The 27,536-nt window shown below is 39.8% G+C and overlaps 2 protein-coding genes across 4 annotated transcripts in view; both read right to left on the reverse strand.

Moving 5' to 3' along the window:
- LOC119883293 (solute carrier organic anion transporter family member 1C1-like) overlaps positions 1-3,171 on the reverse strand; it is a 34,060-nt gene extending 30,889 nt beyond the window's left edge. For 2 of the 3 annotated variants that reach the window (XM_038693872.1, XM_038693874.1), the window contains exon 1: positions 2,727-3,171. The gene's annotated coding sequence lies outside the window, so the exon portion shown is untranslated. Of the gene's footprint in view, positions 1-2,563; positions 2,613-2,726 lie in introns of all 3 variants that reach the window. The other variant, XM_038693873.1, reaches the window with a different exon arrangement.
- Positions 3,172-7,488: 4,317 nt separating this feature from the next.
- Positions 7,489-27,536, reverse strand: part of LOC119883271 (cGMP-inhibited 3',5'-cyclic phosphodiesterase A-like) — an 83,641-nt gene continuing 63,593 nt past the window's right edge. Inside the window, exons 5-15 of the mRNA XM_038693838.1 lie at positions 26,742-26,985; positions 26,463-26,539; positions 25,874-26,070; positions 24,598-24,735; positions 23,946-24,057; positions 21,054-21,161; positions 20,108-20,307; positions 19,314-19,517; positions 18,990-19,151; positions 15,454-15,721; positions 7,489-14,579 (exon numbers count right to left, since the gene is read on the reverse strand). Coding sequence (XP_038549766.1) covers positions 14,263-14,579; positions 15,454-15,721; positions 18,990-19,151; positions 19,314-19,517; positions 20,108-20,307; positions 21,054-21,161; positions 23,946-24,057; positions 24,598-24,735; positions 25,874-26,070; positions 26,463-26,539; positions 26,742-26,985 — 2,027 coding nt within the window. The 3' untranslated portion in view covers positions 7,489-14,262. The remainder of the gene's footprint in view (positions 14,580-15,453; positions 15,722-18,989; positions 19,152-19,313; positions 19,518-20,107; positions 20,308-21,053; positions 21,162-23,945; positions 24,058-24,597; positions 24,736-25,873; positions 26,071-26,462; positions 26,540-26,741; positions 26,986-27,536) is intronic.

Here is a 27,536-nt window from a genome sequence, read left to right on the forward strand (position 1 = left end):
TCTGTATGTTGAAAATGAACTAAGCACCAAGGTCCACCTACTTGCTTCAGAGCTTCAACTTGAAGCATGCATGAACTTAGCCTGAGCTTAGTTTATCTTTACCATATATTGTTCCCAAAGGTCAAGAACAAATATCCATGCTTGTATCACAAGCTCTCATACTCTCATTAATGCTGCTTATGCTTTGCTCCAATATGTTTCATGCTGCTGCTACATAATCATTTAGAATGATGCCAATGATAAAAGGATCTTTTCAAAAATCAAACAAGTTCTTAAAAATAGCGAGATGAAGAAAGGTTCTGTGTAAATTGGTATGACTTGAGTCAGGAGCACTAACAAACGAGCGGTATCGATCAACTTGACAACAACCCTACAGAGGTTAATTAGCTAGCTGCCGGTCAGTCAGAACTAAAGAAGTCTCTTGGATGAGGGACGAAACATCTTCTAGGATCTTCAACCAAGTCCAGTTGTCCTTGATTTTAACCTTCCTTGGGTAACTATGGCCTGGATGACTGAGAATCTTCACCGACATCCTTAGTATGGTACAATCAGTACACATCATCTTGTTCTGTCTGTATTTGCTTCTCAGTTAGTGCTACTGTCAAACAACAAATGTACCCAATAAGACAATAAAAAACAATTTTTTCCGATCACAAGTAAGCTTCTGCTGAAAAAGTCAATATAGTTTCATTAGTCAGCTCATCTTTGTTTTTCCTTTAAAGGCCACTTGTAATCGGTTAAGATATAAAATATCATCCCTAAAGAGAAATAGGGAAAGCATTATGTGTGAATGTTTGCTGTTGTTCACTTATTTTCCTATTATATTAAAAAAACACGTGAACTTCAATAAGTTATCCATGTCATATGTTCTGTAACAAGAAAAAGTTATTTTATTCCACGTCAAGCATTGGATCCAACATGGAATGATGACCACCCTCCTCAAATTTTAATATGGTCACCACATTACTTCCCCTTTTCTACAAACAAAGATACCATAATAGCATGCACTATCATTTTAAAAAACATATCATTTCATATCTTTCTTTGCTCTGATCTATAACTGCCAACAGCGACTGACGGGTTGTGCCGTTCATTCCCTCCCTCAGCCCAGACTCCCCTTTTGCCTCTTGATTATTAATTAATATACATAAGATGGTATGGTGTCCTCTCTCTTATACACTGTATTACACAGTATGTATACACAGTATGCCTCTGCAGATTTCTGTTCTATATACCACTATTGATTGCACTGCTGAATCCATAGCATGCTGCTAAAGAGAGGCACCCTATGAAGAAGATATTGTTATAACTTCAAGTTGTCTGTGTTACAAAATGAATTTACTGAGAAATGCAGAAATAAAGCACTATAACACCCACTGGCAACACCACAGCCTCCACAGCTATCCATGTTCTCGCACAAAAAATTTGATCAACTAAAACACATGTACGCTCCATGGAAACCAAGAAAGTACATGAAAGAACACACCTTTGCAGCTGAGAATTTTTGTTTTCATTTTCCTTTCTGAAAATAATGTAATCTTTGTAAATCTGAGAATATCCAAAGTTTCACATGCTAAAGGCTAGGATAGGTAATGTTAGAACTACCAAGAGACAGATTTTGAAGGTATCCAACTGAAAAAAAACAACCCCTTCCCTTCAGGCCTTCCTCCAAAGCACTCCCCCAAAATCCATGTGCAGTGAGTGCATAAGCAGAGGGATTACAGGTAGGCAAGTCCTGCCATACCACAGAAACTGGATTTTCCCAAGCCCCTCTCCTCTTCAACTAACCACTGAGCTCACATGGTCAAACACAGGACGATTGCTGTTTAAGATGAAGATTAAAGGTGATTATGTAAGTTTTTTATATTAGATTATGATGTGTGGTTGGGGTGAGGAAAAAGTTTGGTTACAGTTTGGGTAAATAGTCAGGATCCGATAGATGGCATTCAGGCAGCCTTCCACATCAGCTCCACCATCTCTGCTGTGGTTTGAGCTTCGTTTCAATCATCTGATGATTAGCATGCAGGTGTTAATCATACCAGTTTTAATAATTCCTACACATTTACTTAGACAACTAATTAAGATGACAATGATGAATGTGTTACAATAGTCTAGTAAAAGTTAGAGCTAAATCATCCAAGAATCTGCTGCTACAAGAGAACTTGGTGACTCTAAGCAATAGTTCAAATTAATAATAACCACTTTTCATGAGTTTATAGGCTACAACAGTAGCCCATAGCACTTCAGACTTGGGTCTGTCATCACCAAGAATAGAGGTATGTAGGCGTTTTTAAGGTGAAGGGCAAATAATACGGTACATATGGGAGCAGAGATGGAGAGAGTTTACAGTTGAGAGAATTTTTTTTAAAAGTCTTTAAGTAAGACCTTTTTGAGCAGTCTGGCAGCATTTATAAGCGCCAGAAATTAGTGATTAGTGATAGAGGTAATTGAAAAACTTAATTCAATACCTGATAGAAATTATTTAAAGATAAATGATTGGCTTTTAATCAGGTATTTAGTAGGAAAACACAGATGTGCAACAAGTGGCATTTGAATATCTTACCACTGGAATAAACTGATGTGCGATAAGGTCAGATTGTGACGACAAAATACTGCAGACACACACAACACACAAATTTTTCATTAGAAAAGACAGACACTCATTTGACACCCTAAAGCAGCAAAGAGTATCAGGATGTTCGGTAGGGTAAAAACGCACCACTTACCTCAGTGTCCTGTGTTAACAGTCGTCCTGTTGTTGAAGCCACAAAGATTAAACAGCCAATCGGAAACACGGATAGCCTTCCCTTCAGCCAGCTCCGGTTAAACTTCTCATGTGGATGGGGAAGAAAGAGAAGCGCCGACTCTCGTCATGAATGCTCTGAGACCGACATGCACCTTCAGAGTTCATTTCCAGCCGACTTCACGGGCAGACTAATCCAAATCAAACAGGGGTTTTTGCCTCTTGAAGCATGTCTCCACCAGTGCTTCTTGGAGATATGGTGCGTTAGACGCGCACGGAAAGTGACCCGGCTGCCTTTTTTTCTTGGACTGACTCTGCAGATAGATGCGCTTCAGTGCAACGGGCTTATTAGGAAAAACGGCTGTCTTAATCTCCAATTCCGTCTTTTCTCGCTTCCTCCTCTTATCCTTTCTGTCTCCCGCCCTTCTGTCTCCTCGCCTCTCTCTCTCGTCTCGTTTTCTCCCCTCTCCTCCCTTCTCTCTCTTTCCCCAGCACCCTCTGTCTCCCTCCCTCCCCCTCTCTTAATTTCTGTACAATTCAACTGAGCTTTATTGGAATCATATAGCATTTACAGCGTCGTGCATTTGTCAAGGCTGCTGTAATATTATTTAAACATCTATTAACACATGTCATTTGAAAGAATCACACTTTTCAATATCAGAAAATAAAATAACAAACCTTTTTAAATAATATTTATAGCTGTGTATACATTTTTGATTTGGCTTACCACTTATTACTCAGTCTGCATTTTGTAATGAATTGTATTTCTCTGATTTGGTTAATTTGGAAATAATTACCTTAATCCAGGCTATTTCATAAATGTGAGTTTATTTAGCTAATTTCTTTCTTTCTCTGTGATATGCTGCACAAACAGCAATGTTCTCTCTTCTCATGCCAGCCCAGTCTCACAAAAGTACTGTTTACTTGTTCTACAACTTTCTGTAATAAACTGTCCACTCATGCCCAATTTAGAACAAGCACATGATGGGGTTATATCATTAGTTTCTGGATCAGACAAGCATGCTTGAGGGTTTTTTTATAGTTAGTTTCACATTCATTTCAGAAAACAAAGAATTAGCCAGGTTTGTTTTTCATATATTCTTTTTTAGTATTTGGGGATCTATGATAGGACATACATTTAAGAAACCTGCCTAATCATGAAAGCATGTAGGGAACAGTGGTCTTCAGCCTCAACTCACACAGGGAAACATGGACATCATTCCCCATGACTAACAAAAAAACCCTCTAGCCTTAAATAGGCCCCCCAATCTGCTGCATAATCAGTTTAGGCAGAACCATATTTCTCAGGGGTGTCTGCAGCGCAAACAAGACTTTAAGCAATGGCTTGCCATTTTGTAAGAAAAACACAAACATTCAATAAAAAAAAATTCAAATCACATAACATATTCAACCAAAGACAATCCCTGCCGTCATGGTTTAACACATGACATCAGTGATGATGTCAGCAAGTGAATACACACAGAAGGGGCCTTTCTGAAACTGCTTGCTGCTCCCCCTCCCTACCTAATTTCACTCCGTTTGCGCGTTCATGCGGAGTGTCCGCCACATTGAGGGCGGAGTGGTAGTGGGCTGTTAAAATCCTCCAATGCAGAGTGAGCACCAATGCCAGCTTCTTGTTGAAGGTGCAAGATGGGGGAACTTTCTTTGAAATGTGAGTTCCATGTGACTTCGCCAGTTAATCTTCAGCCTAAACTAAATAGCCTATTAAACGACAGAATACTAGAAAATGGCACAACTAGATCCACAGGGGGATCACATAACAAGCAACAAAGGCATTAAAGAAAATTAGTTTAGTCTTTACAATTTGTAACTTTTCAGATGCCACCTCCTTTGACTCCTGGGAAAGCGTGGCAAGTGTAAGTGAGAGCAAGGGACGCTAATATACCAAGAAAACTCAAGAAAACTCAAGAAAACTTTAAACAAGACTTGTCAGAGTGGTATAATCAGAAAACATAACAAATCTGTAACAAATGATAATGCTTAACACAAACAAACCATTGATAGTATGCACTAGCAAGGCAATGAAGATGACGTGTTGGCTAAACAAACAGAAAGCATGGAAAAACACAAAAAGCTTAGTGGATGTCCTCAAGGACTGTTTTGAGTAACAATTAGTTTCTCCTGCCTGCTCGATGGGCTATCTGCTTGAACTCCACCTTTGCTAGTCTTGAATATTATTTTGCAGTTGTACCTACTTCAAAGGATAGATCTCCCTGCTTAAAAAATGTTATTCCTGTCTTACCGATGTCTTCATAGGGTTGTGGGAAGTGAGGACCTGAAAGCTCATTTCTGTCTCCTGTTGACTTCAATGTTTATTTATATTTACTGACATGTTCCCAGGAGAGTGAATCTGCATCATGTTTTGTAGCTCAGCTATGTTCTGTGACTTTCCCCCGTGAAGTGGACAGAGGTTTCTGCCGGACAGCAGTGTACCCCTTAACCTCCTCCGATCTCATTACTGCTGGAGGACAGACCAGTGTTAGGTAAACATGTGGAGACAGAAGGTGACCGGTTGCATATTTCCACTATGTTCTTGTAACCACCTGTCCTGCCACACTGTATCTGATTGCATTGGCACTCACAACTGTCAGATTTTCTGAATGTCTCATTGAAGCCTCTGTCCTCAGAACCAGCTGATGTCTGGTTCAAGTTGTTATTTAGTGGTTGCACTACAATAAAACTATGATAATACAACAGGTAGCTGACCCTGTTAAGTATATGTCTGAACTTATGGAGTTTGTGCAGTTTCTGGATGGCACTTATCTCCTCTTGGCTGGCATGACTGTTTTATCACTTATCCACTGTCCAATGACGATTAGCTGTCTCAGGCAGCAGAGACATTTCGTTTTGGTCTAACTTCAGTTAAGAAGCTTGGGTGTCTTTAAATACTTTGGCAAGTCTGTTGCAGCAATATGATTCGGGGGGCTCTTGAGTAAATAATTCATCATCCAGAAGCGTCAGCGTAATCATAAACTACTTACAACATGGCAAGCAGGACATTTCTCAACACAATGTACACATTGTGTTTAGTCTAGTTTACTATGTATAGGTCTGGTTTACTATAATAAACTAGACCCGGTCACCGCATGAGGCTAGCAGCCCGAGCTGTATTGTGGGTAATGCAGGCGACAGGTTTTGACAAGGAAAAAGATTGTGTGGAATAAAAAGGACAATGTCTCTGCTTGTGCTGTATCCACTTTGAACCGAAACTGTCCATTTTGAGTACGACAATGTTATAGGAGTGCAATGCTAAATGTGTGGAGTACTGGTTTAGGCTGATTTAGGACATTATCAGTTTTAACTAAGTGATAATTTCCATTTCATATGCGTATAACTTGTGTGTTTATTTAACTATGGGGTTAAAGACAGAAAGTAACACATTTGGATCCTGAGCCATGAAAAGGTGTTAATGTCATGCTGCAAAACCACTTACTTACCAATGCCACTTGAAATCAGATTTATAGTTTATGATCCGTTGTGGCTCCCTGTCCGCCTTTCCTCTCCAAACTTAACCACAGAAAACAAATTCCTTCTCACAGCCACAAAGGCTTAGCTGTGGCAGCAGTAGATTCACAGTGTCGGTATGTCCTGGTGGAAGTTTGTATGTTCTCTCTGTTTCGTTGTGATTCTTTATCTACACATCTTTTTTAAAGAAAGAATTGCCTAAAAACCCTCCAGGGGCTTGAAAAATCTGATTCTCTAGGCAGTATATTTCAGGAAATAATTACAGTGTAGTATTGCCTATACACAATTTGTATATATGTAAGAATAATTTTAGACATAATAAACAACAAAGCACTCCATTAACGGCCATCTGTTACACAAGTATACTTAATCAGTCATAGTCTTAAGACACACACATCAAGACAATCAATCATAATACATTCATGTAGCCTATACACAAACACTATCATTAGCAACTGAAGAACACACACTTATGTGATATGGCTTAGATATTTCATAAGACAAAAAAGAAAAAGGACAAAATAAACCCAAATAATGAAACAAAAACACACATATTTATAATAAGCCTTTAAACTTGTATGAGAAAAAGGGAAAAAGTAGTTGGACCAAGCTTATATAAGCAGTCCATATGGAAAGTATTGTTTGGTTAGAATAAGTGATTTTAGGGATCTGTTAAACTGCTTTGAAGACAAAATTAAAAAAATGTAAAAGCAGAGAAATCCATATTTTGGACCCTAGGTAGAATATACTAAACTGAGATTGGGGAGTATGGGAGTGAAGAGGTCTGTTTATGTTGACACTCAGTGCTTTCTTAATAGTGTGCAGAACAGTGTTACACTGTATTGCACTTAGCTACACTACCATTACTGACAAAGTTAATTATAAACACAACGTTCATTCTGGCAGAAAATACAGGAACATCTAACAGCATTATTTATTACAAAGTCATCAGCACATATGGTCAGAGCCACAATTAAATAGGCTAAAGGCAGAGATCTGTGCTTTATGTTAGTTAGGCTTGGCCATACTGTATTTCAAGGTGACTAATTATAGACCAACAGGACTGGAAAATATACTTTAATCATGCAAATATATTGAATACTTGTTGGTCATTACCAGCTGAATATATTTGATCAGCATTGTTGGAACAACAATGCAACTCATATGAAGTCAAACTCGTATATCTAATTACAATTTCAACTAAAAAATGACCCACAAGTTATTGGAGAAATGGCCAAAGAACAAGACAAACACATGTGCAGCATTTATAAATGTTATTATTCAACAATATTCACATTACAACATCAACACTGCTCTGCTAGTGACATGTTCTAATAATCCCAATATATTGTATAGTTACTTTGTAATACATTATCGAGAGGCACTTCCAGTAAGTCTGGCAATAGAGGAGCTACAGTATTGTGTCTAAATTACAAAACAGTAAAAATAAATATTTTTCTAAAAGTTTTTTGTTATAATATACTTTTGAATCTGTACAGTATATATTTTTATACAAAGTCAAACAATATCTAGAAATAAAATGTAATATTTCACTTAAACAAATACTGGTGAATCACACAATTTCCCCATCCTGTAGGTATTGCTACATGTGTTAAGTGCAAGATACTGGAGAGAAGAAAATAATTGAGTCAATAATTGAGTGAAGTGCCTGTTATGGTAGATAAAACATACCAGTCTTGTTTGTCTTGCTTTAAAGGTGGTGAAAAAAAGTTTGTTTTGGTTTCCTTTGTGACAAACAAGGAAAGCTGACGAATACAGCATTCAAACAATGTATACATACATACATACATACATATGAAAACTGTTATGGCACAGGAGCGCCTTTTTAAAATGGCTGAAACAACAAACAATACAAAAAGGAATGTTTTTGGTTCAAACCATCAAAAGAAACTTGGGTCTGGGCTTCAGTCTGAGAACAGTTGGTCAGTTCCATTGAAGTGCTACTGCTGCGTACTGACACGGCAGTGAAATAATAACAGACAGTAAAGTCTTCACATGAGAACTGTTACAAAGTATATGCATATCCAGACACTGTGCCTTGGTTCTGGACAAAACTGACAAATAAGAAGATGCAAGAAACAGGGCTAATAGGGCTAATTTTGTGCAAATCACAAAAAAACACAGCTCAAAAAGTTTCTTTGGTTTGCACAAGTTAATCTAGTGTGCAACAATCCCCTTCTTCTCATCATTTAAAAGAAACCACTGGTACTGGCTTCAAGAAACGGACATAATTTAGTTGTAGACCCTGTACTTTTTTCCTGGCCCAGTTTTTAGACAAAGATATTGCAAAACGGGATTTATGAATGCCATGCAATTGCCTTATACAAACCAGTGGCCCATGTTGATGAAACATGAAAATCTATTGGCATACTCTTTAAATGTGTTTGAGTTATGTGATCCACCCCAACAAACATCGAGTCTGCATTATGTTTCCAAGTTGCAGTGTTGTTGTGAAGTAATGCAGTGCTTAGTTTTCAAATTAGTCTACACTTAAACTGTATAACAATGCAAATTAATACAGACAAATGTTCACTGTACTGAACTGTGCCAATACATTATCATGCTGTAGAGAAATAAAAAATCCAATGGCATTTGAAAATGGTTAAGTATAAATGAGTTGTAGTAAAGCAAAGATTTTTGCAAAAACGCTGGCATGGTCCTTTAATTTCATTGCAACAAGAACTGAAACCTGCTCTTAAACAATTAATGGAAACTTGACCAGTTGACTACCCCCATATGTCTCATTCATTTTGGATTGTTTATGACAAAAATAGTGACCGTAAATTCTATCACAGCTTTGATTAAGTCTCTTTGATTGATGCACTGTAGTGTATAAAGTTAGTGAGGCAGGACTGGGAGATCAGAGGAGGGGAGAGTCTATTTTAACTAACTCAATCCCTAGTGAGCTTTGAAATCTCTGATCACACAAAATTCAAGCAAATAAGTGAAGGGAGTGTGAGAAAGCTGACACATTTCTAAACACAGAGATGGAGCATGGGATGGTACAAGTGTGGGAAATACATAGCAATAGGATGCACATTAGATTGTAAGTGAGGCATTGATATACTGTATGGTGCGAAGGGTATTTACAGTGCATGAAGCTCAAGCTCATTCATTTTTCATCAAAATCTTTTTACAGTCATGGTTATTTTTAGAATAACTAAGGTTTGAAAGCTACATTTCTGTACAGAGCTTCAGAAATGCTCAACTAAAAGACCTCAGTCAATGCCTTACATGACCCACAGACCAGTGGTGTATCAGCTGGTGTTTAAAGATCATTTTCACTGCTACAGGTAGTATGACAAGCCAATGCAAGGAGAGGCTATTGGAAGACATTTGGTCCAGGAGGGCACTTCCTGCATCTTGCTGCATACGCTACAAATACGCTGCTACCATTTGTGTTGGCAGGTAAGACACACATTGTTTCAGGGATTAGACTTTTACTTTCTTCTGTTGCTGAGCAACATAATAAACATTAGGGCATTTCGCTTTTAATTGATTTGTACAGCCAAACCCAATTGGGTGTTTCAAAATAAAAATTCCATCTTTGAATGTCTGCAATAGCTATCAAAAATAAAATAAAAAACAGACTTTTAAGAGGTCAAAACTTGAACTAAACACGAACAATACGCTCAGGCTTTGGTTAACACATGCTTCCTTTTTCATAGCAGTAAAAACAAGCTCAACCACTGCGCCCTTTTGTAAGTACAGGGAATAAGCAGTCAAGGGCATTATGTTGCACAGTTTAGCCATCCTTTGCACAATGGGCATTTTGATAACAGTGCAATGGATACAGCCGAGGATTTAGACAGTATTAACGTTAGCAAAACTCTAAATGAGTTAAGAAATTAGGTCACAGTAGGGCAAGTGTTTAATAGATTGCTCAGTCTGTTTTTATCCAGCGTATGTGAATACTGTCTAATGGACTGGTTGCATAAAGTGTTTTATGTCCTTAGTGGATGTTGTGTATTTCTATCTTGTGTTCTTTGTCATTGAGGTTTTCATGTCATTGTTGCTGTTTCAATTTCAAAACAGTAGCGATCAGAGTGGTCGACCCTCACCCAGGAACTCACCTGCAACTCGCGACTTGCACAGCTTGATATTGACTGTTTGCTATTTTGTTTTTGAATGTTGATGGTGACTTAACAAGTGCCCGTGTTGCTTTTCTGATGTCAGCTCAAATATACCATACTGCATATCCTTTCAGACTTTTTGCAGACATAGATCATCACATGACTTTGAATCCGACTGAACTGGCTCATCTTCAAAGAGTTACATCGAGTGGAATCTGTTGAAATTTGAAAAAATATCTGAGACCCCTCTGACACAGCTGCAAGTCAAGCTAAGAGGCTTCTCTCTCTCTTCCTTCCTCTTTCATTACTAAGCCTCATTACTAAGGCTGTTCTCCTTGTTCACACTTTCCTCCATCACCACCAATCTAAATCTTTAAAGACATCAAAGGAGAGCACTGACACAACCTGTTAAGCTGTATGTAATGTCATCAGTGACTACAAATGGAGAGAAAAGAAATCTAGAGATGTGGTGAGTCTGCTGGTCTACGATCAGATTTCAATGGAACTGTCGGCTTACTCTGTAGAACTTTTGACCAAAATATGTTACAATAAAAAGGAACTATGCAGATTTGCAGTGACCGCAGATCATTGTCTGTGTCTTACATCTATCATTGTGCCTTTTTTATTTGCTGTCAGTGAGGATCGACTGCTTCTAAAACTCAACTTGATTTCCTCAGTGTAGGTAAACCCTGACAGTGTCACAGAAGATTACAGAAAACCATATTTGAGACCATGAGGCTTGCACGCCACTAATCCTAAATTTGACAGTATTTGAGTAAGTCATAGTAAGTAAACTGGGTTCCATGGCTCAGAAAAGGTTAATAATAAATTCTTTGCCTTTTTTGTGCAACAAAATAATGAAAGATTGAATGATATGGATCCAATTGAGGCTTGCAGATAATATATTGTGGGTACACAGCTTCCCCTGGATGGCAATAGGCTCCACAGGGTAGCTTTTTTAAATGTCTTATTGACGTACTGTATATCCTCTTGGGTGATTTGGAGCTGTGAGTCAGCTCTGGCCCAGGCCACTATGCAGGGACGTAGGTATTGACAGTGCAGACAGTGAAGCTGCACTGAATTGCACTATACAGGGGGCCCGTGACAGGAGCAGCCCCACCATGTCACGAGCTGGACTTTGTCAGTTACATAGTGAAAATTCATCTAGTCTCATCATCATGACAGTAGACACCCAGCTCACCTCAAACTTTTTATATTAACAGAGAGTGGTAGATATACACTCAGATGTGCATTTCCTCCTTTGCCATGGTGTCTGACACCACAGACTTTTGTCAAGACAAAAGTAGCAAGCAGTATGCTATAAGGTAAACGGTGAAATATAAAAAAACAAAAAAATTTATTCCACAGATTCCACAGAATGATTTTAGTTATTACTTATTTTCTTTGGTATTCATGTCACATAGCCCACATATGCAGTGATGATTGCTGGGTAATATGTGTATGGCTGCCCAATCTAGTGACAAGACAACAAGACTCCAGAAACCAGGTGAAATGCAAAATCTGACAAGTAGACTAGTAGAGCAAGCTTGCAGTCATGCCATTCAAACATAAAAGTAATTTTAAGAAGAGACAGGAGAGAAAAGAACAGGAGGAGAGGGTCGCAAAGCTCCCAAATAAGATTGTTTTGGATTTTTTACTGAGGATATTGTCAAAGATTTCGCTCAATGCAGGCTCGTCGGATGCCTTTCAAATAGGTGAGTAACTTTATAAGTGCTTTTTCAGCGGATTTGGTGCAGCTGCCGTGCCACTGTTTATCATTTCGGGGACATGTCGCTGCTGAGCACCTGTTTGTGTGGATGTGCTTGTGGGTATTAAATTGTGTGTGCGCCTTTGCTGGCCTGTTTTCAGGACATGGTGTTGTGTTATGGGTAGCCCACTTTTCTTTCTTATTCACCATAATGTCTTGCCTCTCTGTCGAATGTGTTTGCCGTGATTTGGGAGGTTATTGTACTGAAAATGCCCATAAAATCTGCCTCATTTCAGCACAGTGGACACCTCCCCTGCACTCAGCTGTTTGCAGTGACATTTCAGGATTTTGACAATGACAGCACTGGCCATGCTCCTTATAACTTTATCTTTGATTTCTGTTGCCTACTTTGCAAATACAAAAGTCTAGGTGACACAGTCCAACTCTAAGATCCATCACATGATGGCACTTTAGATTGCTGCGTCTAGGCGCACGCAACACAGCTGCTGCAGCAGCAGCAGTGTGTGTGTGTTGGAGAGAGATGCACACAAAGAGAACTGCTGAATTTAATATGTTAATATGAAAAGAAATTGATTTAAGGAGCTTTAAATTAAGTAGGTTAGGTATTTACTGCTTCTAATCTAATAAGTTGTTAAACCATGCACAACGAGGAAACAAGGCACAGAAATTTGCCATTATAGGGTTCACTTCTAGACACGAACACAGTGTGTGTGTGTGTGTGTGTGTGTGTGTGTGTGTGTGTGTGTGTGTGTGTATGTGTGCGCACGCGTGTGCTTCGTAACTGTTTAGCCCAAGGGCCCATCATAACAGCCTGCACTCGGGCCCGTTGTTACTACCTTACGCTACTGCCACTATGGCTTACAGGATTACTTTCTGAAACATTTGGCCTACATACCAGGCTATAAATGATATTGCCAGGAAGACAGAATTCTTGTCTAATTCTAGATTAAGCAAACAAGTTGTGAGGTGACATAAAATGTGGACACAAATGATATTTACCAAACACATTACCTTATTACGTAGTTTTATATCTTGTAAATTAGTGTGGTTAACAGTATGATCTGCTGTGTTATAGCATAGGGACCAATGGGAGGCTGACACAGAGGAAGCAGACGAAATTAAATAGAATCATGATATTCAGTATAATGGGATCAATAATCTTGTTTCCCTTGTGGTTCCTTTGTGATTCACAAAGGGAACCACAAAAAGCACAGAAAGGAAATCTTAAAACAGTGGCAAGTAAAAGAACACTGGAAGTTCTTATAGCTTTCCTTTTTTTTCTACAGGTTTCTAGCTTCCTGAGTTGTGTGGCTGGAAACTTGTAGATGTCTTCAAGGAACAAAAGCTAGGGGGAAAACACGCAAAGTAGGACAACCATCGTTTGACATGAACAAAACCTTGTTTTGTATGTTTTTCCTTGAGCGAGAATAAAGCTTTTAAAGCAACAGGGTTCTTTGTTAAATTTCCTATCTGTTCTGAGTATGGAATGTGTTTCTACTGTAGCATTGTGTGTGTGTGTGTGTGTGTGTGTGTGTGTGTGTGTGTGTCTGTGGCTGTGAAGCTTGTGTTGGGTGAGTGTCTGTACACACAATGTGCTACAACTGGCCCTATTTTCCGTCTCCTTCTGAAATCCACATGGCTGAGCCTCAGTGGACACAGCTTTTTCCCTGGCTTTCATCCCATTGTCTTCAAGGAGAAGGGGCTTGTTGCACATCCTCAACAAGCTGGGTGGCTCCACAGTGTCCTGATAGCATCGGAGCAACAAGAAAGGTGGGGTAGCGGGTGGGGTGGACTCGTGACAGTGTATTACTCACTGGTGGAGTGAATCTGTGAATCAGCGTGCTTGGCCCGTAGTGCAGGATGGGCAGCCTGGGTGAGGGCAGGGCACCAGATCCATAAAACAAACACTACAACAAAAACAAATACCGTCACAGTCATTCTTTTTTTCTTGTACATCTTTTCCCTCTACTTCTTAGTCCCTTCATCTTTTGCTCATCTCACCTCCCTCCCTTTGTCAGATGACCTGGGCATGCATCATCCCTGTCCTCAAACCCAGTTTTTGTTAGGCACATATTACCCAAAACATCTTCTACAGTGTTGTGTCAAAGTGATGTGCTGGCTACCATATCAAGAGTTTAGTTAGGAAAGAAACAAACATTTTTAGACAACGTTCAGATTCCTGGTTTATGAGGAGGCCAAAGTTTATAATATCACTCTGGTTCCTCCTCTATTTGCCCTGAAGTCTCCGATTGCAGAAAGATTTCCTCTTCCTCTATAGCCGGCACCTCTTCCCTTTCATCAAGGCAGTCAGTCGACTCCTCCTCTTTGCTTGCTTGCTCCTCCTCTTCCTCATGAATGGCTGTGATTGGATCAGTGGGGCTGCTAATGCAGTTCGGGTCGTCTTTCTTGTCCTCCTCCTGGGCTTCTGCAGCAATGACTCTTTTCCACATTTCATGGTTTTCCAAAAGATGCTGTGTGATCTGGCAAAACACTTTCCGCCTGCTCACCTTTTTGGTCTCTTGTCGCTCTGTCAGACACAAAGCCAACAGTTAGACAAGCTCCTGAGAAAAGTCGGATATGAGACTTGCTTTTCTTGCCATAGGTCAGAGTGCTACCATTCTTATGTCAGCCAGGAGACAGTTAGCTTAACTTAGCTTAGCTTAGCGTAATGCATGCAAAAAGGGCAAAATAGATAGACTGACTTTGTCCAAAGTTTAAAAAGTCCACGTGTTGCTCCAGTGTTTAGTATGAGTAAATACTGCAGATTGCATTTTTTTTATCAACCGGCTCAACAATGGCTAACCTGGCTAATTGTAAACAACGGCTGGCCGAGCAAGGTTTTCCGACTTGTTAACTGGAACACCGTCAACTCAGGTGTGAGGTCAATCCAAGCAATATAGCTCACCATGAAACTCATTTGAATTGGGCCAAGTACCATAACATGAGAAAACTGGTTATAACTATACATACTGTGCTACATTATAAGCAATGATAAGGTGGATAGGAGTGCTCTCTTGCACATCAGTAGTTGTCAGCATAAGTAGTGCTTTTCAGATTATTTAGAAACAATGCTACACAATTACATTCCCTTAACTAATTCATTTTGGTGCACATGGTGAATGAAGTGAGGTGAAACTCAAAATCTTGAGCCTGTTCCTCTCTAAATCAACCAAGCCACAAATCGACAATCGCTACCACTAAAACTGTCAGACTAAGTCCTGTGATTGAACCTACAAAAGGTAAGCAACAGCACTAATTTACAATCTCAACTTTACCCCAACAGATGAGCAAACCAGTCAAATCACCCACCGAGCTACAGGACATTATGTTTTTACAAAGTGAATAAATCAGGGCACACTCTCAATACACTGAGTGAATAGATTATTAAGAGGTTGACATACGGGAGGTGTCAGAACTTGTTGATGCGTCCTCATCTGCCATATCCTCCCCTTCCTCTTCTGTATCTTGTCCTTCCTTTGCCTCCTCTTGCTCCGTCTCTTCCACAGGTGGGTCAACCCAACGGCCTGGCATAAGGGCAGCAGAGTCGTAGGAAGAGCACAGAGGTCCCACAATGTGAGTGATGAACGACTCCTGTAGTTTGGCGAGCTGCGGAGCGGACCGGTCCATGAATGGGCTGATGGGAAGTCCCAGGCTTGCTTCTTCGTCACCCTAGAAGGATACAAACATTGCAAATATGTCAGATGCACAGAAATGATAAAATGTAAATGTACTGGGAAAGGGAACTTTTATCTTATATAATGATGTGATTTCAAGAGAGAGAGAGACATCTTTTTCTCCACTGCCCCATATTTTTATAGCTCCAGGACCAAAAAGAGTTAGTGCCTTGAAATGAGTCTCTTCATTCTACTGAACATCAGTTCTTAAGAATTCATGACATATTTGAATTCAAACTTTCTAAAATTAGTAGAGAATAAATTTGAGATTTTTAGGCTTCTGTTTCTGTCCAGTTAAAGTCACTATAAACAACCAAAATCCAATCTGATCATACATGAATACAATATATAGTTGGTTTTATTTATTTTTATTCTCAGATCTTTTTCACTCACAGAGCAAGTGAACAGGAGATTTACCCACTGCAGACAAGACAAATGGTACAAAAATAGGTCAGTTCCTTCCGTTTGCTTTGTTACTGGACTGCATATTCAAAGTACTGCTTACAAAATAAAACATATGGCATAATTACCTCTCAAAAAGCATAAAACATACAAACATACTATAATTCAAAGCCTTTACTGTTAAACCATACAGACATTATAACACTTTGCCTATTGAGGCCAGGCACACAACATCTTTGAGTTCTTTTAAATATAAGAAAACATTTTCTATAAGAGGTTTTGGTGAATGTTTCATATTTGTGTTCAGGCTTTGCTGCTGCACCAAGGCCAGTTGTGTTTTTCCTCTTCAGTTTTTGTAAATTAATGTTTCTCTCTGCATGTTATGCTTTCATCATCATTAATTTTTGACATATATTTCTCCTTGCATTTATTTCATTTTTTGTTTCATTTCTATATTTTTGTCCATTTGTAACTATTATATATTTAGTATTTAATTATATATTTAGTATATAACATATTAACATTTCCTCAGGCCTTCACATGTAGGTAAACTTTATATCACCTGAATTGATTAAAGTCAAACGTACATTTTGTCTTCTTTGTTACCCACAAGGTCACCACTGATAAATACTGACATAAATATTCCGACTAATTATCTTTGGCCACCAAATATGCATAGACAGGGCGCAACAACCAGGTCTGACTCCCCACAATATATCAGATGTTTGTAATTGTATTTGCTGAATGAGCCATTTGTATGACTTATATAAGTGTCTACTGGAAATGGAGACCAGATAAACACAAGGCAAAGTGGATACATGCTTTTCCTTGCTCGTCCTTGGGTTATTTGTCATTCATGCCTTTTCCACTTTTCTATTTTGTATCAGATAACAGTGACAGCTCGAGACAGCCAAAATTATTAGAATCTCATTATTGGATTTCTTCTGCTGATAGCATTACTGATGGAACTGTTTTTATTCACACAAACTAAGGCAATATCTATAGAAATCTTTGCAATACACCTGTTCGGTGTCTGTTCCAGCAAAATACATTGCACCCAATAGAAAATAAACAAAAAATGGAATTGTATGAGTTGATTTTCTCAACAGAATCTAAATAAAACAAACATTTCCCAAATAAATGACTTTTTTAAATAAGCTTATTTATTTTAAGATATTTTTCATTCTTGAACATTTCTTCAATAAAGGTGGCTTGTGGTTTTTATTGCTTTTTATTTGTATTCATTTATATTGACATTTTGAGTTTTGCACTTTCGTGTCTCTTGACTTCTTGTTTTAATTTTATCTTAAGTCTTAAGTTTTTAAAAGGTACTATATAAACAAATGTATTATTATAATTTTTATTATTACTTTCACATATTCTGACAGTCATGTACAGTGCTTTTGTGTTTGTTTTCCCATTGTCAGGGCTTTAATAGTGATTCAATAGGAGGACAGAGGGGAAAGGGCTCCCATTGCTATGGCAACCTGAAACCTGAATGGCGTCAGTGCACTGCAGTAGTGGTTCGCGTGAGAGGTGTGTGTGAGTGTGTGTGTGTGTGTATGTGTGTGTGTGTGTGTGTGTGTGTGTGTGTGTGTGTATAGCAGGAGTGGGGACAAAGAGGGAATTGTTTATCAGTACCAGAAATGACTATTATTGGTTTTGAATATTAAAGTGGTGCATTGCAGAATATAATGTAAATGCATACTTGTGTGTGTGTGTGTGTGTGTGTGTGTGTGAGTGTGTGTGTGTGTGTGTGTGTGTGTGTGTGTGTGCACATCTGTACTGACTCTGTTGTCGCTGAGAGCGTCAGTTCCATCCCTGTGATGTTCCTCTGTGTGACTGTGAATGAGCGCTGTGAAAGATGACTCATTTAGGTCATCCGTCTCCCCTCTGAAGAGAAAAACATACGCACACCCTCTGTCTCTCATGCACTCTGTCTTACTCCACCCAACCCCTGATGCTCCTGCTCAAAGGACCTACATAATTCTCAAAGCTATTATGAGAATTAGAAGGTTTGAAAGGAATAGCAGAATGCTAAGCTTCAGAAACAGATCAAAGGGAGGACGTTTTCCTGAGTAATCAGCGCCCCTCTGATTAGAGGTGTCTAGCTGCTACACAGTGTTTTGATATCGTTGGTACATGTGAGTAAGTTCCCTTGATTGAATGACAAAATAATAACCAAATAGATGATAGTGAGCTTGCCGCTTGTCAAAAGAAACCTTGTGATAACAAACGTCTGTTAGAGCCATACATCTGTGTACAAATACAAAGATCTTTCATTTTGAGAAGAATGACATTATGATACCACTGACTGCAGTGTATACAATAGCTTCAATTATGTCAAATTAGTGCTTTTCTACTTACAACATATCGCTGCTTGGTAAGTAATCACAACTCTCTCCCATTAGATGTGATCTTTATCGACTTGCTCGGTACTAACAGAACTGACCAATAAGAGGGATTGTTTAGTTAAGAACAGGATTTGTTGCCAAGCATTCGTCAAATGCAGTCTCTAACAAATTCATGAGCTTGTAGGCTGTTGGCTATTGTTACTCTTTAGAGGGAACATCCAGTCTCACACATAAAACCTTGCTGAAGGGTCCTTGAGCAAGAAATCCCTATCATCTGCAGAGGCGGTGCTGTGTCGTTGAGTCTGACCTCACGGTGGAGGAAGGTGAGCAAAAAAGGAAAATTGCTTGATGACAGAGGTGTGGTGGGTTGTTTGGTGACTGTCACTCTCTATGACCAACCATTTTTGCCTATTTCCAGTACACTCCGATCGATCTATGTGTGAGGTGCTATCTATCTAAATCCAAATATCTTTGAAAGGGATAAGATGCAGATATTTATAAGCATACTTGTTCGTAGAACTCGTTGACGATCCCCTCCGTCCACTGCAGGTGCAGCTCCTTACACTTCAGCGGCCCATTGACATCAGCTAGCTTGATGCACATCTGGCACACCAGCAATCTGTCGTTTTCGTTGGTCCAATCAATACCGGACACTCCTTCATCACCCACCTGGAGAGGTGTGCACAGGAGGGTTTGTGTAAAGAGAAACCTAAATATTCCTAACTGAATGGTTGTCAACTGAAGTTTAGGACAATCTGAGATTTTTAATTCAGATTGAATGATAACAATAATTGCTGATGGATGGTCATTTTTTCGGTTTTACAGGTTTACCTTTGCATTAAACTCTGCAAGGAAATCAAAGTGCTTTTTGAGGTCGGTGGCCAGGATGGCTTCGATGACTAGGAAGCGGAAGCGCTTGAACTCCACATGTTCAAGGTTAACCAGGAAGTTATACTCAGGTCGAGACATGAAGAGGTTCCACGCTGATGCCGCATGGTGATTTTCCAAGACTGAACGATCATTGTATAGAAGAGCCTACGGTGGAAGACCAAGAGGAGACAGTGATTGTTGAACATTACCTGTGAAACACATAGGGGCTTGCATGGTCTTATTTATCGCCTTGTTTAAATTGTGATGTGGGCTGAAGAAATTAAGATTACGATTAATAGCTGAATTACTTTACTTTCAGGCCTGAAGGTGACTACAGCAAGATCCTCAACTCTGATCTGCATATGTCCTGCTATCGTGCACATCTGACTGTGGGTGATTTATGTTCTTCGCTATATTGCCTTCTACTTTTGAGCAGTGTTTTGGTATTACTTATTACTTGTAATGTGATAATATCAAGCTGTTTTAAACTGTGGTGAAATATGAATCCTGTAGTTTTTTGTGGCATATTTCCCTAGGTTGTTGTATTTTTGGGGGTTCCAATTTTTCCCTTCATGGATGAACCCCTGATTGCAGTAGTAGTAACAGGTTACTTCAACTTACTGACAAAAAATGAATTGACTTGATTACAATTTGAGCTTCCCTTGTTTTTATGAAATCAACAGTAAATTATCCTCATTATCCATCAGTACCACCTCTTCATCAATCCATCACCACAGCCCACACAACATTTTCACCTGTGGTGCACTGGTAGCTACTAGGAAGGCGTTGGTTCTTCCGGGATGGTCATAGTCGTGCATGGCAGCGGCTACATACAGGGCCATGAGCTCCAAGGCAGGGATAAGGCCAGCCAGGGAGCCATAGCTTTCCTCCAGCACAGAGTTCATCTTGGACACCAGGAAGCCTGTGGCACCAGGTGTAATGCCATTCTCTGAGTCTACAGGCAAAAAAAAGAACACAGCTCATGCCCCAGTCACCAATGCTGATCTGTTCAAATGCTGCCACCACTTACTTACTACTATTTACTTAATTACTGTTAAACCCGGTGCTCTCAGACTGTTTACTCTGAAAGAAACTTTCAGCATTTTGTCTCATTTCACCTGCTCTACAGTCTCTTTCACCAGGATGTTGTAAAATGATAACTGATATGTCAAGAAGATTAAAAGCAACTCTTATTTACTCTACTGTTAGTCTTGTGGGGCCAATCGTACATACAGAAGTTCAGTAGTGGATGGGATCAATTAAATAGCTAACTGAGTTTGCCAAATTTCTAAACTATTTCAAACAAATGCAAAATGAGTCATGTTGTAACTAGGTTTAAATCAATTAAACATCATTTAACAAACAAACATATGTTGACTGATTAGAACTGGTGCAAATTATAAATGGCTGTTTCTTTTCACAATGGCCTCATTTCTGCCGTACTTTCACTTCTTATCCACTTATTGCATGCTTACTTCTCCTTTGTTTGTGAATGCAGATTTATTCACCATTGTGTGATTGTGTGTCTGAATAAATGCATGCAATGCTACAATGTGTATATTTTTGTAACTCAGTTTTTGTTTCTGTGAAGTCTGTGAATGTGTGTGATATTAATATGATATGAGGTTGGATTTTTTTTTTGTTTTGTTCATGAGTGTGAGTTGATCTCAAAGAAGTACTGTTTGTATTAAAGGTCCTCACCAATGTGTATCCCATTCTCAGTCAGCAGGGCGGGCAGGCCTGGCACAGGCTGCGTGGTGAGGTACCAAACCGCATGAAGTACGTCAGTGGCATGGATCCGGTTGTGATCTGGGGAGAGTAAAATTAAACACTAATTCACACCAGTGGAGGGCAACAGTGATGAAATGCCAGATCACTTTGATCATTGTGTTGAAATCCCAGCTAGGGCTGGGTATCGTTCAAAGATTTTCGATATTGATACGATACCTCGACTTCGATATCGGTTCCTGAACAATACTTTCAATACTAATTTTTTTCTCAACAAACTGAGAACCATTGTTGTTTGTATAAAGTAACTTAATTATCACATTATTATCATAAAGATTGTTTGTTATTTTAATAATTGTTCCTTTGAAAAATTCTACTGCTTGTCAAAAAGCAAGACATATTTTCAGTGTAACATAGGCCTATATTGTGTTTTTGTTGTTTTTATTCCTCTTTCTTTAGTTTTTATAATGTAATTTCATTGTTTATTAATTATATATTTTGTATTGTTTATATATGAATTTGTGCTCTGGCAACACTGCAACCTAAACAATCTAAACATTCATGGCAATAGGCCTGAGAGAAAGAGAGAGAGAAATCTCTCATCTCATCTCATGGAAACAAGTTTCTGCCACTACATATCAAAGTTTCCTCCTCACTAGAGTAAGATGTGGCCAGGCAAGAACTATCACAATAGAAAGTAAACTCAATCGTGTCTTTATTCCACTGCAGCAAAGTCGCAGACATCAGCCCAAGGATCGGTACGTGACCTCCACGTCACACGGAAGCACTTCCGCCGGTGTTCTGACGATGCTGCCTTGTCGAAAAATGCTACCACAGCACAAATCGATACCAGAGTCTATCGAGTCGCTCTGCCCTATCGAAAAATGCTATCTTATATGTTCCCTTTTCCAATCCCATAAATTTATAACTCTCACATTATTATGACATCTGTTTTTGATTATATTTTAACATAATTTCAGGGGTAGCGTATTCTGGCTAATATCCCCTATCATGCTCCCACTACAGAATCATTTTATACTGCACTCACTGCCTCCGTGTGTACTGTAAGGAGAGGGGGAGCATGTTGAAATACTATATTGTGCCATTTTTATTTAAAATACCAGGGGTAGCGTATTCTAATAGATCAATAATGATTATTTTTGATATTGCTGACGATCAGTCACTGTATCGACAGCATGCCCAACAGCAAGGTTGCACAGATTTATGGCTGTGGAAACAGACCACGCTTGTGGGTCAAATGCATGCGCAGAACCGCTACGTAGCACATCTCGATAGGTAGCATAAATCGACAGAACACCGGCAACACCAATATCAACACATTTTTACAAAAGTAGCATGGCTCATGTAGCTTTGTCAAGCAGTCAAGGTGCTGTTATGCAATCACGCAGGATAATTTTCAAACATAATCCCAAAATGTAAAATTAGCAGAGCTTTTATGTATAAAATTGTATTTTTGAAAAGGGTTGATATTACTTGATAGTGGTCAGCTGTTATCTTAAAATTGAGATACTGAAATTGTGTAATCTCTAAGTAAAGTGCTAAGCAGGATGGTTCTAAGGCTCATACTTTTGTATACGAGATTGGTGAAATCTACATATTTGAAGCAAATATAGCACACTGAGCAGGGACTACCTAAAAATAATAGCTTAGTGCATAAATATAGTTGTCCCCCTGAAACTGTGCTAAAAATAAAACTGGTTATAAGAGCTACAGTATTTAAAAAAAATACATATATTTTAATCAATCAATCAATCAAAAACACTAATAAATGTACTTATGTTACTTACGTCACATACTGTTATTCAAATTCCTTTTAGATTTTAGATGTAAAAACTGAGCTATCTGTCATCATCAGTCTAAACATGAATTGACATAGATATTTTAGTTAATAACATGTGAACATCTTCTGATATTAAATGCCAAAATGAACAGAAAACAGAAAACACCTGATAAATATAGTTATTATAACTGAGGTTCAGGAACAAGACCACGCCTCTCTCTCTCATTAATCCAACCACCTGTGCTTCACTCATTTCATCCACCTATGCCTCTCTAATCCAAGAACCTGCACATACGTACACTATTTAAGCCTGTCTAACCCCTTCCTCTCCCGTTTCTCAGTTCTCACATCCTTCCCCCCCCAACCCTGTTTCTCACCTCTTTCAATGGGCAGCACGGTGGCCCAATGGACAGCACTATGGCCTCACTGCAAGAAGGTCCTGGGTCCAGACCTCGGTCAGCCCAGGCCTTTCTGTGTGGAGTTTGCATGTTCTCCACGTGTTTGTGTGGGTTTCCCCCTGGCGCTCCGGTTTCCTCCCACCATCAAAGACATGCATGCTAAAATTCATAATTCCGCCAAAGTAATTGTTCTTTTTCTACCACAGGAACCACAGGGGATCATAAAGCAAGACGCTTATTGAGACGTGCCCCCACCCTGATTCTCGACACCCAGGTTCCGCTCCGGCCACCACAACCCAGATCAACCGTGTTAATCCCTACCTTCTCAACCTCTCACCCTCGACCCCTTCATTCCTTTCCCCTCGACCCCTTTATCACTTCCCCCTTGACCCCTTCATTCCTTTCTCCTCGACCCCTACATCCCTCTCCTCCATCCTTTCCTTCCTCAGCCTTCTCTTTAACCAAATAAACTATCTGTTATAACTCAATTGGCGTGGTCTTAGTTAATGAACTGCAGTCAATATGAGCATGCCACACTGAAGCAGAAAGCAGGCCTGGTTTATTTCACTGATGACGCAATGCATCCACCTTGTGGCCGATAAAGGTAATACTGGATATCAATAGTTCACTTAAACAATTTGATAAACATGGAGATCCTCTACTCACAAGGGATGACCCTGTATCCATTCTCCAAAGCATGGAAGTAGTTCATGAACTCTTGTACGGGAATTCTGAAGGTCTCAAACAGGCCGGTGTCCTCAAAGAGCCTATACGAGACCTGGTACATAACACAAGGAAAACATACTGTGAATCATCTATTATCTCCATAGAGGCTTAGATGTATAATTATGCCTGTTAAGAACAATCCTAACTTATTCCTAACTGATATTAAGACTGAGCTACGGTGTTATTCACACCATGCTTGTCAGAATCTGATCTTGTGGGTCAAGCCACTTGTCATTCCACAGCACACGTTTTATTCTTTAAAGGGTCATAGAAGAGTATACAGACGGATTTCTAAATAACACATGGCCATCCTAAGTCTAACATTACTAACACAAAATTGCTTTTGGAACTGATGACATTTTGGAAACTGTACTGTATGTGTCACAGATTGTTTTTCTAGTGTTGTTGTTGTAGCAAGCTTAATTTACTCTTCTCACTGCCCACATTAAGCTGCTAATTACACTTCCATGAACATTTCTATCAATATGAGTTCCTTCCTTCCTTCCTTCCTTTAATTTAATCAATATCAACATGTTTTAAATAAATGTCATATGCAATAGGTTTCAACATGTCCTCACTAATTTGTGTTTACCTGACTGAGGATGCAGCCTGTCTTGCTGTGGGTCTTCTCCACTAGACTGAAAATGGGAAAGTTCCAGTTGTTGAGTTGACTCATCAGAGGCTCTAGCCCCTCCATCAGCAGAGGCACCTGGGCCAGGACCGGCTTGTCCTGGCAGGTAAAGGTAGAGGTGCAGAGGAGAGAGAGTCAGAAAGATACTCGCAGGTACAGTAAAATGACATTCATCACTACTGTTAGATGGTCAACAGGCAAGTTTAGATCAGTTCACAATTTTGCTGATTGCACCACTGCTTGGTTTACAGCATTTAGAAAAAACACTTTCAAAATGGTCTGTTGTTAATCAAACAGGTTATCTACCTAATGACAGTAAATAAAAGTTAAATCATTATAAAAATTAAACCTAATTGTTAAAATGACTCATTTGTTCTTATTGAGAATGAAATGACCCATTCGTCTTTCTTTCTTGTTGTATTTGGAGGGATTTGAAGCACATAACAGATAACTAGGGCTGACCCCCAAATAGTCGAAGATTTGATGCTTTGATGGGCGGAGCCTGATTCGACTGTCAATCTCACAGTCGAAGCTTCGCAGCGAAACAAGGATCATGCCATTTATGCGATATGGGGGTGCTCAATGTCTGATTTTACATAGAACTACCAGTTTTCTCCCAATAAGTTAATATACAGCCAATTACAATACACATTTCAATAATTTTCAATGTTTCAAATAAACATGTAAAAATAAAAAAACCCCAAATGAATGAATCCAAAATTGTAACCCTAACCCGGGGTCATCAGTGCGCATGTGTAGGCCTAGCGTATGTGTGTGTAGTGGCAGGAGGAAAACTTGATGAAGAGACGGAGCCCCAGCTTCATCAGTGTTGTGCCGAGTTGTCCACACCTCGCGGGACTTTCGGGTAATTTATCACCGTTGATGAACCACACAAAGAATATTATATCGTTTTTCAACAGCCGCTACTTGAAACAGACCCACGAGGAACCGTGACGTGCATGTAGTTGTGGCAGCACGGCAAAAACTCTGCACAAAACCGCTGAATGGCAGGCAATAGAGAGAGAGAGAGAGAGAGGGAAAATGGTCAACGATAAGCCTCAGTTAAGCTTCAGCTCGCAATCGCCGTGCACAAAAACACACATGATTCGACTAACAGTCGACTATAGACAGGACTTGACGATTCTGATTTGATTATGTAAATCCTTAGTCGGGGACAGCCCTACAGATAACTGAGACTTTTTTCTTGTTACCGAACTAAGCCTGTCTGATTGCCTACCTCCGGTGATGGCAGGAGCGGGTGAAGAACGATACCCTCTGCCAAATACTCCCTGCAACCTTCCCTTGCTTCAGGTGGCTTCTTGCCTCCTTCTCCATCCTCTTCATTCTGTGCAAAGTCGCTGCTGTCACTGTGGTTGGTCTCGTAGGTGCTGTCGTAGGTGCTGTCGTAGTCCGAAGAAGCTACGGCACGCTCATCTGGAGAGACAACACACACGTTGGACATGCGGGAATTGACGTAACCATGTTGGTGGTTATCCAAAGCTACAATGAGGGCAGCTGTGGAGAAGGTCAGTTTGAGTGAATCAAATTATCAACCTGGAAAATAAGCTGGAAGAACAGTCTATATTTATCAATGAGGTTAAATTCTGAAAGCATTTCCTTTTTAATCACTCACTTCATTAAGATTCACAGATCCTTCTCTTACACCAGAAACCCTCATTACTGTGTTTGGTTTGTGGAATACTAGTTTTTTAGTAGAAACACTGCACATGACCAAACATGTTCAAACACTACCTAAGGAGTCATGTTTATTTGCTCAGTTGGATAGATACTGTATGTCTAAGGTCAACCACTCACAAGCTGTTTACCTGGATGGGGTATTCTGTCTCCTTTGTCAACAGATTCTACGCCATGGTTTAGTCGATTGTTGAATGGCCTGCCACAGCTGATAGAATGAGAGCAGAGAAACACTGACACATTCAGAGGATGCATGCTAGGCTTCTCACGTATCTGATAAACGAAATTCACACAAATGGACACAGATGCTTCTGAAACCTTATTCCAATATTTGTGAATCTGAAATTAACAATGACTTATCAAAATGCAACAGAAGAATTAAGCTGGTGTGCGGTCGCTCAGAATGTTACCTGCCGCAGAGCAGCGGAGGTCGCCAGTGAGGGGTGGTGGAGCTCGGGGCACTCTGGCTGTGAGTTAAGGCTCTGTGGTGGCTCTTGGGGGCCACAGAGCCAGGGGTCCTCTCTGTCAGGGGCCCAGCCAGCTCAGGAAGCTGCACTGAACATGTCTTTGTAGTGGGGCTGGAGACAGGAGTCCCCTGGACGGGAGGAGACGGGCAAGGAGAGGCCAGAGGTGACACGTTGGAGGGGGGTAAACCTGAAAAAGAGAGCAATACTGACTGTTTCAGAGGTCACGTAATTTGATCTTGATACTATTTTTTAGTATTCATCTATATGTAGTGATGGGAGAGAGCAGTCACCCCACCTAGAGTCGAACCTGGGTTTCCATAGTACCAAACCGCAACTGGTCACATTGCTTGTTTGGTACCATGCACACCTGCGTTTAAATCTGGTGACAGTGTTGGGATAGCTTGCAGTGAGGTCTTTGGAAGCGTGCCCAGAGTGTGAACCGTATGAGGAACCCCGAAGGTTGGTGAACCCCTGTGTGTGAGGGACCCCAGAGATGGGTGAAGCACTAGTGGGGGCACCCTGGGATTGGAGAAGTACGGTTGGTGGATGTGTGAGGGACGCCTGTGTGCGTGAAGCGGATGGGTGCACTTCCCTGAAGGGGAGGGTAGTGTGATGGAGTACCATCACTGTGGTTGTCACACTGTGGGCGTGTCTGGTCTAATCTGTTTAGTTTCATTATTATTCTGATTGTTCTGCTATAGTCTGTCCTCGTTGTTCAGTTTATTATTCAGTTTGCCT

Source organism: Micropterus salmoides, unplaced genomic scaffold (assembly GCF_014851395.1).
Source record: "Micropterus salmoides isolate LMB-PRFRI ecotype aquatic unplaced genomic scaffold, ASM1485139v1 Ms_hic_scaffold_3, whole genome shotgun sequence".
In the NCBI taxonomy this organism is placed as follows: domain Eukaryota; kingdom Metazoa; phylum Chordata; class Actinopteri; order Centrarchiformes; family Centrarchidae; genus Micropterus; species Micropterus salmoides.